This window comes from Pogonomyrmex barbatus, unplaced genomic scaffold (assembly GCF_055798465.1).
Source record: "Pogonomyrmex barbatus isolate J1 unplaced genomic scaffold, ASM5579846v1 scaffold2, whole genome shotgun sequence".
Lineage (NCBI taxonomy): Eukaryota > Metazoa > Arthropoda > Insecta > Hymenoptera > Formicidae > Pogonomyrmex > Pogonomyrmex barbatus.
Window position 1 is genome coordinate 494129 of NW_028297116.1, and position 17569 is coordinate 511697.

Consider the following 17569-nt stretch of genomic DNA (forward strand, 5'->3'; position numbering starts at 1 on the left):
GCCTCGGTAAGTTGTAATATGGTAAATTCAACGAATTTCATTGCACCAACAGGAAATTTGTTTAATTACAAGTATTAAATCATTCGAATGAACTCTAAGTACTATAAACTAGATAACAAAGATATAATGCTAAACTATTCACAAGCATAATAGAAATGCTCAAGTGGGATCGTCTATCGGGGGGGGGGGGAGGGGGGGGGAATTTTCAACTTGGAGATAATGAGTAAAACGGACACGGGTAATGACAACAGGGTAAATGACAACAGCATCGACGAAGGCGACTAATTTAGCGTAAGTTTAAGTATGGCTAGAAGCTACAATTTCATCGAACGCCGCCTCATGCTCCGAAGTGGTAAACATGTATGCCGGAAGGGTTAATTTGAGGACCTTGTCGTATTTTGATCTTGTTTCCGATGTGTAATCGTACGGCTCGGCCTCTTTCGTTTCCCCCGCCGTGTGCGACGCCTCGTCGGGATAATCGTTGTCCGGCTTTTCTAGTCTAGTTTCGTAGGAGTTTCCACTGGCGGACGCGGTCGGCTCCAAAGCCTCCACCTTCGTCTTCGTTTTCGTGGAGCTCGAGGGCTTGAAGTCACGAGCGTGCGACGCCACCGCCTCCGTTTTCGTTGAGCTCGTCGTGGAGCTCGAGGGCTTGTAATCGCGTTTCTGCGATGTGGAATCGACTTGGAATTCTTTCACCTCGTGAAACGCGAGCTGATCCTTGTCGGGCTCGTGTCCGGCGACAAACGCGCATTCCTCCTTTTGGAAGCCTTGCTCGTCGACGCACTTGTAACAGGTCATTTTATCGCGCATGACTTTTTTGCAATTCGAGCGGTCCTCTTTCCGGAAATTTTGCATAAACTCCTCGATCTCGGCCTTCTTTTTCGCGGTGTCCAAGTACCCGACGTCTACCGCTTCTTTCTTCTCCTCTGGATCATCCCTGGAGTTTTTTGCCTCGCTCGCTGTTGACGCTTCGTAAGACTGTTTTGGAACGTGTTCCTCGTAAGATTCCTTCGCATTTTCGGCACCGTCCGATGACTGTTCCCCGTCCGATGACGTTTGCTCCGATTTATCATTCTCCGGCTTGCCAAATGAGCTAGATTTACTATAAGAGAAAAGCTTGTCACTGGGCTGATACGAGTACGAACACCGTTCGAAATCGTTGCCCGTATTCGGATCTTTGCAAACCGTGCACGTCATTGAATCCTTTTGAACCGTTTTACATTTGTCCGCGCTAATATCTTCGGAATGCTCCGAATAGGGTGTCTCTTGGCCCTTGTAAGATTCAGGTCTGTTATTACTCGATGACGATTGGTAATTACTCGATACATCGGGAATAGAATAATCGCTGCTGTAGTCAGGTGGACGGTCGTAAGATACGCTGTCGGTCTCATCATTCGAATCCTCTTGAACTTGAATGATTCTGTCGGTTCTCCGTGGATGAGTAGAGAGTTTATCTGTAGAAAATTTATCTGTAAAATTAGAAAGCGTGCATTCGTAGATATGTAACGAAACGCGTTAATATATTATTTAAAGAGTTCATTCTAATGGAAAGTTTTTACACTTTATAAAATCTAACAGTTTATATCTGTATCTGTATCTTTTACTATATATTTTATTATAAACATTATGCACTGCACTTTTTAAGAATACTACTTAAGAAAATAAAAGTTACATATTTAAAGGTACATATGTTTTGCCTTGAACTTATAAAATTATTTTATTAACATAGTTTAATAATATTGTTCATGAAAATTATATTTAAAACAAATAGTAACACATTAAAGTATAAAAAAAAATGTTTTGATCTATATAATTATGTCCTTCTTGTATATTCCATACATTTTAAAATCTACTATTTTTTTTAGCAATGTTGCTACAATACAGCTGCAAAGGTTGTGTTGTACGAATTGTGATGAATATGAAGGATCATGATGGCGGCGATGACGGCGGATAATTTTACAGAACGTGATTTATTATAATATTTGATCATTATTGCAACATCTCGGCTTAAATTAGAAAAAGTTATTTCTTGTTAACTTATATATATATATATATATATATATATATATATATATATATATAATTAGGAGGCAACATAAAATAAGAACTTACCTTGATAATCGTGCGTTGATTCGGAACTATACGGATAATCATAGTTCTTCGATGTTTGAGTCTTATTTGAATCTCGAATAGAATCCGAGGTTTTATCCGGATGTCCAAAGCTTTTCGATCTGCTGTATTTATATAACTTATCACTGGGTTGATAGTTATAGGTACATTTTTCGTAAGTACCGCCTCTCTTAAAGTCCTTGCAGACCGTGCAAGTTTTGGAATCCTTCTCAATTTGCTTGCAGTCTGCCGAAGGTGCATTCTGAATTTCGTCTTGTTCATTTACCTTTTCGGAGTAATCTTTACTAGGATAAGAATATTCGGGGGACTCCCTGGTACTCGGACTCCGATCGTTTTGCTGATTAACCGCTTTCGAATCGGAGACTTCGGAATAAGAAGTTGACTCGGGACGTTCACCGTTGTCCTCTTTTTCTTCTTGAGGTTTTCCAAGGGAACTAGATTTCTTATAGGAATACGCTTTCTCATATGGCTGTTTTACATACGAGCATTGCTCATATTTGCCATTGGTCTTAGTGTCCTTGCACACCATGCACACCATGGAATCTTTCACGATTTTATCACATTTCTCTTCTTTGTTTGTGTATGCGGCCGGTATGTCATGGGTGGCGTCAGTGAAATACTCATCAGCGAACCGATAAGGATTCCTCCGTCTTCCATAATTGTCTTCGTTTCTTTCCGAACTGAACCTACAATAAATAATAATAAGCATAGTAATGATAAAAAAAGCAGCAGATATATATACATATATATATATATATATATATATATTTATATATTATATTATTGTGTGTGTGTGTGTGTGTGTGTGTGTATGTGTGTTTAATTTATATCAGATGTCAATACAATTATATGATAACACAAAACATGAGACAATTACAAGGAATAGTTATTCTTTCCCATGATTTCCTTATTATTTTATTTATATTATGACATGCCACGTATTTTAATTCTGTATAATTGAAAATGCAATTTTTTAAACAAACTTTGAACAAAATATAATGCCAAATATGATGTTCATAAAAAATATTTTAATACTGCTACCTTCGATATCTGAAGTTGGTGGGCGCGGATAGATAACGCTCCACATTTGTATTTGCGGATGTTCTCTCTTCCGGATGATTATATAAACAACGTTCATATGTAGATTTAGTTTTCGGATCTTTGCAATTGTAGCAAGTGATGCTTTTTTGTAGTTCATCCTTTTCAGTCGATTTTATCTCTTGACAGTGTGCAATTCCCGAATCATGAGTCAGTTCCTTGTATTTTGTGGAATCTTTGTTAGTAAATGAATGAAATGGAACTTTTTTTAAGCTTTTTTGTTCGATGAGTTCCTTTTTAATCGGGTAAGGTTCAGATGGGCTTCCAAAACGATCTGTAGATCGATTTTTTCTTAATTTATAAAAACTGTAAGAAGGCAGAACTTCAGACGAAGCGCTCTCATAAACTTCATACTGCTTATTCCATGGCGATGTGGCGATTTCTGAATTCAAACTTTTCAAACGCTCATACTCGTAATTTGCACTTACATGACAAGTAATTAGAGCTAATAGCGTTAGACATACCTATAAATATACAAGAAAGTCTTTATTGTATTTATTAATTTATTTAAATAAAAATAACTATAAAGATATAAAATCTATTTAGTAGAGTACAATAATAAATATTATACATGTAGAATAATCTTCAAAGAAACAACTGCATTTTTTTTTTACTTTAGATAGATTGTGGTTCTCATCATTCCTTAATTTGATATTAAATCTTTCAGATCATGTAAAAATTATATAGAATAAATTTACTTTAATTGAAAAATAAGATATAAAATTAAAAAATTTTAAATAATATAGAATAGAATTTATTTACACTTCTAGCATTAAATTTTAAATAATATAACAATTTTTCAATTATATTTTGTTTTGAAAGATGTCTAAATAATTTTTTTTATAAACATCCAAAATCAATTATAGCTTAACAATTAATAATGGATCAAATATGACATTAAATTTAAATAATTTTGGATAATTTTTGCAACTATTAAAAGAATTACGTAGAAAGAATTATGTAGAAATTACGTATAATGTCATGTTTTCAATCTACAAGAATTTTTTAATTAGTTTTTTTAATTATTGATATTTTTAAAAATAAAGGTATAAATAATATTAAATTATAAAATTATATGATAAACTTATATGTAACTCGAACCAAGCGGGCGAGTCATGTATTCCATTATTTTTCGAAACGCGTTTGCTTCGAATTGTGCGTTAAACAATTTCCGTCGTCGGAAATAATGCATAGCAGTCTATTATCATGTCCATGGAATTATAACATTATATATTTACTAAATATATTATATTTTATTTAAATTTATATATTAAATAAAATATGTTTCCTGAATTATTTTTCACATAACATTGCTTTAATATTTTTGCATAAAATAAATTGATTGATGTGAAAGAAATATAATTGTATATTTAAAAAATATATAATTATATATGTGCAAGTAAGAGAAACGTTATTATATTATTACAATTAATTAAATATTTAATTGATACTCTATCGTAATATTTCTCTTTCACTGACCTCATAGCAAGCCATTTTCGAAGACCATCGGTCGTTTTCTGAGGAGCTCGTGCGAAAACTTCCGATTCCAATGGAATAACCACAGTCTGCATCACTTTCTCATCAAGTGATCGTGTTTTCGCATGTAAAATGCGTTTATATTGACTTGTGGTGAACGACATTCCCCACTTAGCGTAAATCTCTATTTGTTGAAAAATTTGAAGAGTCACTGACCATAACGCGCTCCAATCGGAATGATCGAAACAATCGATCGATTACCTAAACTACTTTTGCTTTTATTTACGTAACTTGGCCTTACGATAAAAAACAGTGAAAATAATGAGATTAAAGAATATGTACAATTACGTCGATGAAGGAAGAAAGATAAAGCAATAACTTTTACAAGTAACAATGCAATTGCAACCATTTATATATGTACACAACTATTTTAAATATAATTATATTGTATAAATTGTAATAATATCTAATAATGTGTTAGTCTAACATAAAAAAGTTGTAGATACGTTTTACTCTGTCAATTTATCGATATGAATCAGTATCGACGATTATTATCAACTTAACATTTGCTTGAAAATAGAACGATAGATTCATGAATTGTCAGTAAGACATTGTCACTGCAGACATATTAAATAAGATTCTCAATCTTTTAAATACAACAATAAAAAATATAATATCAAAATGTTAACTAACTAACAATATCATATCGTTTTTACTCCATTTACGCTCGAGAAACAAAACTATATACAATGTGAAAGTATTCGAAGATCAATGACCGCCTGTATCGTTATATTTCCGTTCCAGTGCTATAGTTTGTCAAGCTATACAATATCCCATTTAAATATCATAATATTTAAATATCAAATTTATTAAAAACATTAATAACAAATTTTTTGCGAGTTTTATTTCTATTGAAGCCATTACTTGGTAGTAGTTCTGTTGACGGATTTTTGAAAAGTACTCCGTCTTTTTTTAAATGGAATTATATGTATATTTCTTTTACGTTTGAATCTATTTTTTTCGTGCCAGGAATGAAATGCTTAATGATCAGATTTTATTATGGCATACATGATTCTTTTATATTATCTTTTATATTATATTATTCTTTTATATAATTTTTTTATATAATTATCATACATATTATACATTATTAAATAAGCTTATCGTAAGCATAATATGTGTGTGTGTGTGTGTGTGTGTGTGTGTGTGTGTGTGTGTGTGTGTGTGTGTGTGAGAGAGAGAGAGAAATAAGAACTCAGATATTAATGTTACTTTTCCAATTTATAATCATATGATAATTATATTAAATGAAATATAGTTTAAAGAAAAATTTATATAAATGTAATTTTGAGAATTTTGTTATATAACTTAAACAAATGTAATCAGCCATATAAATTTAATTCTGCACGATATTTTATTAACTAATAATGATCTTATAATGGAACAATATTGTCGGAATATGATTAAGTGAACAAATACATTAATTACAATTACAGTATGCGATTCATTTATCTTAAACTACTTTTTGAATTTTGTGATAAATTCTAAATATTAAACGTGATTGAAAGGAAGAAAACATTGAAAAATACATAGAGATTAATCAGAAGTAAGATTTGCATGTCCGTAATATGATAAAACGTCGTCAAAAATTTAGTCTTTAAAGGAGAAATGTCGTGGATAAACAGAAATGTGTGAAACGCGCGGCGTATGACTAAGTTCTTTGCTAAAAACTGCATCAGTAGGCGCAGGTTTCAATCGAAGTTTTGAAGCGATTTTCTGCATGATGATTCTATCATTTTCAGTATCTTTGGTCGTCCTTTTGTTATTCGGCTTCCCTTTTTGAGAATTATTACGCTTACGATAATAAAGAACCTCACCGGCCAGAGTGATCATCGCCAATGCCAATCCAAACAGAGTCGCAATAAATACACCTCCTATAGAAGTTATAATTAAATATAAAATCAATTGAAAAAAATAATTATTCAAATATAGTAATATTATAATATCAAGTTGAAACATTATTATATAATTACAATTGTTTTAAATAGTAACTTTAAATAATTTTGTATATAAAATAAATGCTTCTTTTATTAAACAGTTTAATCGAATATTTTGAAAACTGATCATATAATTATTATTCTATCCAGCAGACAGAAATGTTTCCGATGAATGAAATTATGTTTGAAGAAAGATAAACAATTAAAAATAAATTTAATTTTCAAGAAATCATCTTTTGAAAAAGGTGTGTATGGTTGTGTATATTCTTTTCCCTCACTGAACAATTAAGTTGCAACTGAATATAATTGGTTGAATCCAAAAGTAAAAATTAATTAACATTTGGCTGTTACTTAATTACTTAGTGAATAATTATACTGAATGCATCCATTATATATATTTAATATCTAAATATTAACTGTAATCATAAGAAATAATAACAAACCTAAACTCTCCAATGTAATTCCCTCGTTGTCATCAGAATTTGGACATTGTGATTTCAACGTCTGATTCCAGTACTTGGCTGCCAACGTCTCAAAATATCTGTCTTTTTGTAAATCGAGTATTCTAAAAATAATATTATTTATGTCGAATATTTGTCGCATGCGACGACGATCACATCGTCACATGAAAACAATGCCATATTTATGCGCCTAATTCATTCCTTTTCAACATAATTTCAACTAACAATTACATGTTTTTTGCTATTTTATTATACATTTCTTCTAGATTTGTTTCTATAGTCACAATTGCATAGAAACTTACAAATTAAAAGTATTCAACAGTAAAAGTACCAAAATGCAGTGCGATTGTGCAAATATATACATTCTCAGTTATTTTTTTAAATAATAGAATTATAAAAAAGTTTTTAAAAGTTTTAAAACTTTTAAAAATTACTCATGATAACGATCTTGTCAAACACATGTCAAAATCAAAATGATTGGAGCGAATCTCCTTTTCGATATTCTGTTTATATCTAAAAATAACGCAAATAATAACATGCCATCTTCTCATTCATCCTTCAAAATAATTTTTAGTTAAAACCTTTTTTATAATTTTATTATTTAAAAGAATAAGTGAGTTACAAAATATATATATATATATATATTTTTTTTTTTTTTTAAACCAAACGCATTATATAACTATAGTATTAATGATATTTAAAAGTAATTGAAGAGAGAATGAATTAAGCACAATATAAAAAAGCGGAAGAAAATTGATTAAAGACTTTCTGCTTATTTCTTCCTGCAAATGACTGCCCTGCTGCACAGCAATGGCATACGGTTGCTCGGCGAATACATCGCCCACTTCTGTTAAATTGCAGTTCTTCGTTACTTCGTATTTTATCTCCGATGAATCATGAATAAACGCAAATTCAGCATTTTCGCTTTCTATCACCTGTCGAAAAGTATCGATACACTCTAAATGAATTGTTACAATTCTTTTACAGATTTTTCTTTAGCTTCTTCTTCGTACCTTCTTAAAACCATCTTCGGTAGTCTTGACCGGTCCGACTTGAGTAATGGCTTGAAGAATATGACCGTATTGTTCCTTTATCGGATAATCCCAGACACGGTATTCTATTTGATCGCTGGTACTATTTAGAGTAATTTCCTTCCACACTCTAAAACAGATAATATAAAATATGTTTAATAATGTTAATGATTTTAATAATAAGTATTTCGCAAAGAAATTATGTTTGTTTTACACACGTATAAAGTTTATCCTCCGCATTTTTCATGTTTATGAAATACTGATGAGCACTAGAATTGGCCAGAACGGTATAATTTATACGTGATTGTCTTGCCAATTGCTCCAACGACTGTACAGGTGACTATATAATGTAAAGTATTAACGAATATTAATGAAATGATATGTTTCGTAAAAGATTAATATTTTTTTATCAATAAATCTTATAAAGTATAAATAAAAGAATAAAATTTTGACAAATTTAATATATGATGAAGAAGATACGCACTTGCATTCTTTCCACGGTAAGAAAAGCAGCTAAATTTGCGGTAAAAGTCGCGAGCATTAGTACAACGAATAGCCAATAAGCTGCAACCAGAGTCCTGCTTGATAACGCTTTTGGAGCTTCGCCACCACCCTGCGGCGTAAAAGATGTCAGTGCAAACCAAAAGCTCTCTTTCAATGTAAATTCTCTAAAAGAAAGCAAAAATCTATGTGTTAAATATAATCTTTCTTCTAAAAACAGAAAAGAATAAAATATTCAAGTGCGTATTGAAAATCATATATTAAAGGGTAACAAAATAAATTCGTAAATTCATATATAAATTAATTATTGTAATAATTATTGTAATATACAATGCAAAATAAAGTCTGTAAATATAATATATAATAGAATAGAACATACAGCAATAATATAATAAATATTACGAGATACATACCGGCAAGGATAGGGATAAAGTCGTTTATTGTTTCTCGCACTATATGGTGAATATTTATCTAATATCCAAATCATAATGCCGGTCAAAGTTAAAGCTCCTACGATACTAAGCCAGACTTCAAGTCTCAATACCGTCATAAATTTAAATAGAGACGTTTTACGCACTGGTTTTCTCATTACTTGAAAATATAAGCTAACATTAATTATCCATTTAATTACAGATGTCTTGAATTAAAGATAGCAACTAAAATTGCGCTTACACAAAGTAAAAAAGAAAAAAATATTAAAATATAAAATCAGAGTTAAGAAAATAAATTACTTGAAAAGCAATGTTGTAAATATTGATCAAAACACTACTTTTTTATTTGCATATAAAATACAACGTACAGGGTGATTCAAAACAACCGTTTGTTCTTAAAATGTCATATTCCTGAGTCGATTCTAAGATGATTTTTCCTCTACCAAATTTTTATCAGAAGCTTAGTTTTTGAATTATAAGAGAAAACAGTTTGCGAATTACGGGCCGCGTATAGAAGATAGGTGAGGAGGAGTACCGTCTTAGATACCGATATATACACACACACACACACACACACACACACACACACATGTATTGCAAAAAAAATCTAAATTGCATACCGATGAGTATACCAGACTGTTCGAAGTAGGGCGCGACAAAATCGATGACTTCTTCTCGCTCTGATGTCATTGTTAATGCCGCCACAGCAATATCAGTTTCCTATACAAATATAATAAATAATAAATAAATATATTTGCTATAATCAGATAATAATATTAGGATATTAGGATATTGTTTGAATTTTTAAAATCTTTGAATTTTATTTATTAATATTTTATTTATTTATGTATCATTCTTATTATAAAATCACGTAAAAATCTAAAGATTTAAAAAATAATAAATTATTAATAAATAAATATATATATATATATATATATTTATTTATTTATTTTCATAAGAAGCATAATATAATAAAATAGTTTACAAAAAGAAAAAAGCGTTGAAGAAAGAGTAAAAGAATAAACATTTAACAATTGACATTTTATCTAGACAAAACATTCTATGCAATCTTTAATCAATTAATTGCAGATAACAGTAAACAATTGAAATTAAAGAAAAACATCAGTGCATATTTTTAATTACAATAGACTATTTTTTAAAAGTTAAACATACTCCTTTAGCTAGATCACCTATCAGACCGCTCCATTCACCATTAGGTAATTTTTTGCCAAATTCTTGATCTTCGGGGATAATAAGATCATAATCGAACTGCATTTCCTCGGATAACTTTTTTACGAAGTCTATACAGTAACCTTCCCAGATTTCCTTTCCGTCTTCGTTACGCATTTCTTGACCCGTAACTGGATCCTTTTTTATTACAGACCACGGAACTGCCTATTTCAAATTAATTAAAATGATGTCAATTATCTTTTATCTTATATTTTTGGTAAAACATTACATTTATCTTCATTTCTTTCTGTACGACGTAAAAATATACAACAGGTTCAACGAAAGATGTTCAAAACCATGAAGAAAACTTGTACGAACATAATTTATACGTGTATCACTATTTTACAAATTTTTAAATATCCTAACATATCTGCATTTATGTCTATTTCTGCTATCACGTTTTTAAGCGTCAATAATATAAATTCAGAATAAACACAATTTTCTAGCTGGGTGATTCTTACCGGTGCCGTTCCAATCCGGAAGAATCGCCTGGCTGGTTCTATTTTCTTTCCCTCTGCTTCTTTAATTTTTGTACGTCTTGTCCAAGTTGCCAGCGCGTCTACAAAACCATGATTAACTATTTGTAATTCAATCTCTGCTTTGTAGGTAATCATTGCCTTTTCTGACCAATATTCGAAAGTGTCGTTACTGTCCAATCTCTAGAATATAGAGAAGTAAACTTATTTAGGTACACATTTAATTTAATTTATGTTTCATCCTAAGCAAAAAAGCTTAATATGGACGTAATATAATTTCTACGGATTTTATTCTCTTGATAGAATTTCTTTTGACAAAACTTACTGTCATCAAAATTTTGTTGAATGTTTCTACTGTAATGTTCGAAACTGAAGTAGGACTAACAGACTTGCCACATTGACCTGTCTTCGGAGCTACACTTACACCTGTCCTTTGAACATCGCTCATCAAGCTTACGATCAAGCCGATCAAACGTTTGAAATAATGTGGAAATATCTAATATAACAGGATTTTTTTAATCCCTTTTTGTAGACGATAAAAGTGCATTTTTATTAAAAATAAATATTTTTCTTAATTTTTTTCTCTAATTAGTAAAATAATAAAAGAATTATCTTTTAATATGTAGCGACAATATTAGTCGACAGTTTTCATATATTTGATAAATAGCAAATTCTTTTGTAAAACAGTATTTTGCAAGATTTGCAAGCTTCATAAAAATTTTTGTTTTAACTGACCTTAAAATTTGCAAGGCAGTTGCAAGAGGTTTCGCCCATTAAACGACAACAAATGTCAGACTTCATACTAAGGATAGTGAATGAAACATTTAATTGAAGGTCACCGGTAATATATCGAAATTCGTGATAATTATTGTCTGTAAATACTAAATTCCAAATACCCTCTCTTTTAACGAGACCTCCCCCAATAGCCTAAAAAATAATTTCTACTTTATACTTTATACTTGCTGGGATAGAGAACGTGACAAAACACAATTATAAGCATTCTTTTATTTTTAATAATTTTTTATTTCTCAACAAAATTTCGCAACAAAAAAATTTATATTTCATTTTAAAATTAAAAATTCTTTTTTACAATCAAAAATGACACATCGTTAAAATTACTTCGTAAAAATTACTTTTATAGAAAGACGCTAAATACTTTTATTCTGATGAAAATTTATTTCAACAATATTCTGCACAGGCACGAAACTACTTTATGCGAATTTATGCTAGAAAAATATAATCTATTTCTAAAGGAAAATCAATTCAAAATTTTCATATGCAGTATAAGAAGATATTCCAGATTAAAATCGTGTATTCATAATCGTGTTTTGTCACTCTCTGAATAATCTACATAGATTTAAAACATAAATCTTCGATTATCATACATTAAAATGTTTAACACATATAATTTACAAGTTAAAATCGATGTAAATATATCGCTTACCGTTTTAAATAATTCTTCCATTTTTTGTGTACTAGCGTAAATAACATAATAAGATGGTGACGGTCGCATACTCCGTATTTTTGCTACAGTTCTTTCTGTCAATTCGTCGATGACTACCAATCTAATTATCGAATTTCCAATAAGATAATAAAGACTCTGATTTAGCTCTAAAATTATTATTGTATCTGATGTAGTTAATATTACAAAACTATCATGTAAACTGTGATATATTTATTTTTCATTTTAACAACAATTCCACTTTCTTTCAATTTCAATAAAAAAAAAAATTATTATTATTATTGAAAATCATTTAAACTAAACATATTTCCGAATTATTAGAATTATATCATTAATAAAAAAATAATTTTAAGAAATTCAATATTAAAATTATAAAAAAGTTATATTTTGATGTAATTTGTTATAATAACATTATATTATATTTTCAAAAATTTTATTTTATTTTATTTTATTAAACTTTAGTACATTATTAGAATTTGTAGAATGTATAAAAAAATTTGTTATACAGATCAAAGTTTTATGATTTTCAAAATTAAATACTAAATTTACTATATACATGCTACAAAAAGTTGTTATTAAATTAAATTATTAAAAATTCATCTAGTAAAAAGTTAATAAATATAAATAATAATAAATATAAATATAATAAATATAATATAATAAATATAAATATATAATAAATATAATAAATATAAATTCAATCTAATGTTAGATATATATATTTGTCAATTTTAATATGAAAATTGTATTCAATAATTTGTGAAATTTTTATAATACAGTATGAATTTTTTAAATTGAAAAATTTTTAATTTCTCTTCTTTTATATTCTCAACTTTTTTTAAACATATCTTTTATTATAATTACAATATGATAAATTTTATTAGCTCTAAATATTAAGTTCAATTTTAAAGAACTTGATCTATAATTTTATGTAAATTCTAAACTGCCAATATCGTATTGGAAATTATTTATTTTGAATATTAAAGGCATTGAACAACACTGTCGTTTTTAATATTTAAAATAAATAATTTATCTTCCAATATTAAATTTCCAGTATTAAATTTCTATCTAATCCAACAAAATTATATAAAATTATATAATCCAAAATATGAGCCAAAATCTTTTTAAAAATTATGACATGATAAGATATTTCTAATACTAAAGTTATAAGAAAATTACAAGAAATAAATCTTTTTTTTTATTTTTTTTTGTCGAGCTACATAATTTGTAAAAAATAATACTATGTGCAATGGATGTAATGTAAAGCGGAATATTCACATGTAATATCAGCGCGAATAATGAACGAATCACTATTAATTTTTGCGCACCTCTTTCATCTTCAAAAATTAAACCGACGTCCGTTGCATTTTTCATAATTAAAAGATCATCAATCGCTTGAACATATGGACTTATACTGCAATCACCACGTTTATATATTATTCCTCTTTCATCTGCGACATTTCGTAGTTTGTCCCAACCGGTCCACGTCATATCCAATATGATACTTATTCCTTTATATAGGATGGCGCAAACTATCATGAAAGATAAAAAAACATTTTTTTGCATTGAACAGATCAGCTCATTACAAGAGATATTATTTTTTAAGAATAAAGAAACAATTTGTATTTTATACAGAATGTTTCACAATAACCGTGTCACCTTTCGTGAACAGAGTATACTTGAAAAGTTTCAACGATTTTTGCAATAATTGTTGAATTATTAATTTATAAAGAATCACGAATAAGCATGCGGCAGAAACAGCCCAATATTACGTGTGTGGCAAGATATTTAGAGGTGTATTATAAACGAATACTCTATTATTTGCTGATAACATCTTCAAAGCATTTTGCAGCAAACCTAGCAATTATTAGCACGTGTGAACATGCACGTAAATCTCTATCACTAAATCTCTATCAGAATAGAGTTTTTAACGTCTTTTATGAGAGATAATTTTAGCGAAATATATCAATATCGATTGCAAGAAGGAATTTTTAATTTTAAAGTGAGATATAAATTTTTTGATAATGCGAAAAATAAAAAATTAATGAAAGTAAAAGAATACTTGTAATTGTATTTTGTTTATATTTCTGTATCCAAGCAATTATAAAATAAAAACTGTTTTTAGGCTATTGGGGATATTGAGGTTAAAAGAAGAAGAATTTGGAATGTAGTGCACGCTCATTCGGATCTTTATGAATTAATATCTCATTAATTATTTCAAAGTTCGCAAAATGACATAGGTCTTTTCTATTCAGTTTAATGTTTAACCTCCATCTGTCCACAAGAAGTAATGCGATTATTACAGGTCATCCTATACATACACACACACACACACACACACACACACACACACACACACACACACACACACACACACACACACACACACACAGAAAATTTTTTGTGGCACATTCATACGTAAAAGATGATAATATCTTGAAAATAAAAAGTAAAAATTTCATAATAATTTTAATTTATATGAATATTAAATATTTAATTTATATTTATAATTTTATTTATATTTATATTATATAAAATATAATATGTAACAATATTTTTCTCAAAATATTTTGGAATTAAAAAATAAGAATTGAATAATAATATTTTTAGACTTATTTAAAATACATGAAAATACCTTTCTCGAAACTTGCATCTACATTCTCGCGATTTACTGTAACGATAGAAACATGAACAGTAATCATATCATTAGCGAAATTTCGTTCTGCCTCTGGAACCGCGTCATTTAATATACTCAATATAGGCGAATCGGCTTCTTCTATTACGACCACTTGAAAATAAGAGAGAAACGTGTACAATGTCAATCGTTGATCACATTACTAAGTTTTCTTGTATTTTTTTAATTTTTACAAACTACATATTATTTTAAAATTGTTATTTTACACGCAAGAAATAAATTTTATAAAGCTAAACGCTAAACACTCGTTAGTTTAATGCTAGAAATAAAAATTATAGAATCTTTATCAAGTAAAAAATATATTTTATCAAATACACACAATATTGATAATTTAATTATAGCTAAACAGGTAAAAAAGAAAAAAAAAACAATCGGTACCGCATCACTTACATATTTTCCCGCGAATGAACGTTGTACTTACTCAAATCCATTGGCGTTTGACAAAACACAAATGGTAGAAAAGAAACGAAAAGAATCAATATGGGCGACGTTCTCGTTGACATAGCGAAATTGATTACGGTCACACGAATGAACTAACGATACTTTTGTCTCGTTTCGGGGTAGCAGATGCTACAAGACAATATGGTATGAACGACATGGCGCAATGAAGCGACGATGGTCACGCCTGCGCCGATGCCAGTGGCACAACGGTTTGCTTATAAATATTATATATCGTAACCATCGAATCTCTCCTGAATCCCTTTTTCCTTCTCATCGTGACTATCGGCCGTCAGAGCATCGATTTATCGTAAGGCACGTAAAGTCACGTGTACAACTCCACGCCAGAATTTCTGCGTACAGATAGAGACAAACAGATTCATTATTCATCATATATATATATATATATATATATATATATATATATATATAATACATTGTTTTGACAATTTATGGATTAGAAAAAAGTGAATCACTAATATATATATATATATATATATATATATATATATATATATATATATATATCTTATATAAATTACTGCACTACTTTGGATAATTAGTGATTCATTTTCTTCTAATCCATAAATTATCAAAACAATATTATAAATAATATTTTGTCATTTAACACATATTTGTGCTTTTTAATATATTATGTATATTGGGAGGACACATAATTACACGAATTATATAAATGACAATATTATAAATTGCAATTACGCAAATGCAATTAATGTCTATTGAACGTTGATTTGCCTGTTACATAAATACATAATTGACGATTATTGTCAATACAACAGCAATTAAAAGTGTAGGTATTATATAATTGCTTTTAAATTATAGGATAAAAATAGAGCAATATATGAACAGATATAACAAGATATAACAGATATAACAGATATAACAGATATAACAAATTATATGAGCGTTTAAGTTAAAATCAACTTAGTTTAATATTATTATTCATACATATATATATATATATATATATATATATTATTTCTATATATTATTTCAATACATATTATTAATAATTAAAAAAGATTAAATTCGGTTAATCAGGTGGAAGTTAAATATTTTGAATTTAATATAAATTTAATGACAAAAGTATTTTTATTTTTTTGAAAATTTCTGTTATATATTATAATAATATTTATAATTCAATTATTAAAAATAATTATATTCCAAAATTTCTTGGGGTGTGTTGTTTTTATTATAATTTGTTTGTAAATTTAAAAAATTATAGAATTCTATTACTTAAAGTTAAAATTGTGCAATATGTAACTGACTGATATGGTATAACTGACTTTTTTAATTTTATTCTTACGTATGTGTGATGAAAAATCTTATTATCTTTATATCATATTATTAAGCCATATAGATGTGTTATTAATTATGAACTGTCTATGTCTCTCGAAGCTCCTAACAACTCTTAATATATAATGAAATGGCGATATTAAGCTTCCGTAACATTGCGCACTACGATAAAATGATCGATACGCATATTATTGATTCACTGTATAATGTATATGTCACTACATCGTTATTGCAGGTAATCGTAAATCGCTCGTTGAAAATTCTAAGCATCTAATCGATAATAGACTATGTCGTACCGTTATTCTAGAAACTAATAAACTAACAAACGAAAAATATGCGTTTTCTGTAACATTTGCTATTTCTTCATAATGTGAACTGCATAATTCACGAATATAGTGTTTGAGAAATAATCGGTAATTATATAAATTATAAAAATTAAAGGCTATATTATTTTTAAAAAATTTTCATAATTTTCCTGCTATAAAGATAACTATAAAGAATATATGAATTTCTTCATTAATAAAAGCGTCTAAAATAAAAATTAGTCTCTTAAAAGAAAAAAATAATGGAAACATTATTTTTCAAGACTTTGTAATATATTAATAACATCGCAATTTAAGTAATTACGAAATAGAAATATGTGTTCGATTTCTGCTAATCTATCCAATCTGCCAATCAGTTACACCAACAACTGCTCGATTTCTGCTACCAATCTGTCAACAGCTAAATATAATTAATGCTAGTCTGCTGACTAGTTTGTCAACATATTAACATTATTAACATTATTAACATTATTAACATTTTTGACATTATTAACATTATCAAC

At 28.6% G+C, this 17569-nt stretch overlaps 2 protein-coding genes across 6 annotated transcripts in view; both read right to left on the reverse strand.

Moving 5' to 3' along the window:
* LOC105426030 (uncharacterized) overlaps nucleotides 1–4960 on the reverse strand; it is a 5065-nt gene extending 105 nt beyond the window's left edge. The window contains exons 1-4 of one of the 2 annotated variants that reach the window (XM_089077323.1): nucleotides 4708–4960; nucleotides 3172–3692; nucleotides 2113–2816; nucleotides 1–1454 (exon numbers count right to left, since the gene is read on the reverse strand). The exon at nucleotides 1–1454 is cut by the window's left edge and continues 105 nt beyond it. In XM_089077323.1, coding sequence (XP_088933449.1) covers nucleotides 298–1454; nucleotides 2113–2816; nucleotides 3172–3692; nucleotides 4708–4722 — 2397 coding nt within the window. In that variant the 5' untranslated portion in view covers nucleotides 4723–4960 and the 3' untranslated portion in view covers nucleotides 1–297. Of the gene's footprint in view, nucleotides 1470–2112; nucleotides 2817–3171; nucleotides 3693–4707 lie in introns of both variants that reach the window. The other variant, XM_089077322.1, reaches the window with a different exon arrangement.
* A 1012-nt stretch (nucleotides 4961–5972) lies between these two features.
* On the reverse strand, nucleotides 5973–15724 carry Ir8a (Ionotropic receptor 8a). Of its 4 annotated transcripts, XM_089077318.1 has the most exons (16): nucleotides 15410–15715; nucleotides 14929–15081; nucleotides 13622–13825; nucleotides 12276–12442; nucleotides 11567–11758; nucleotides 11157–11327; nucleotides 10817–11014; nucleotides 10299–10520; nucleotides 9746–9845; nucleotides 9108–9285; nucleotides 8678–8861; nucleotides 8412–8533; nucleotides 8176–8323; nucleotides 7928–8097; nucleotides 7145–7266; nucleotides 5973–6638 (listed from the first exon to the last, which is right to left on the reverse strand). In XM_089077318.1, the coding sequence occupies exons 1-16, from the start codon at nucleotides 15489–15491 to the stop codon at nucleotides 6355–6357; spliced, it is 2697 nt and encodes an 898-aa protein (XP_088933444.1). In that variant the 5' UTR covers nucleotides 15492–15715; the 3' UTR covers nucleotides 5973–6354. The 4 variants fall into 4 exon arrangements, with proteins under 4 accessions (XP_088933444.1, XP_088933446.1, XP_088933445.1 ...); XM_089077320.1 differs by lacking the exon at nucleotides 11157–11327 and having other exon boundaries at nucleotides 15410–15724; XM_089077319.1 differs by lacking the exon at nucleotides 14929–15081 and having other exon boundaries at nucleotides 15410–15714.
* Between the last annotated feature and the right edge of the window lie 1845 nt (nucleotides 15725–17569).

Excerpts from the sequence above, each read along its gene's own strand:
- Ir8a (XM_089077318.1), bottom strand. The coding sequence starts at position 15,491 with ATGTCAACGAGAACGTCGCCCATATTGATTCTTTTCGTTTCTTTTCTA. Across the intron at positions 12,443-13,621 it reads AATTTTTGAAGATGAAAGAG|AGCTAAATCAGAGTCTTTAT; the intron begins GTGCGCAAAAAT and ends TAATAATTTTAG. Across the intron at positions 11,328-11,566 it reads ACTGCCTTGCAAATTTTAAG|ATATTTCCACATTATTTCAA; the intron begins GTCAGTTAAAAC and ends CTGTTATATTAG.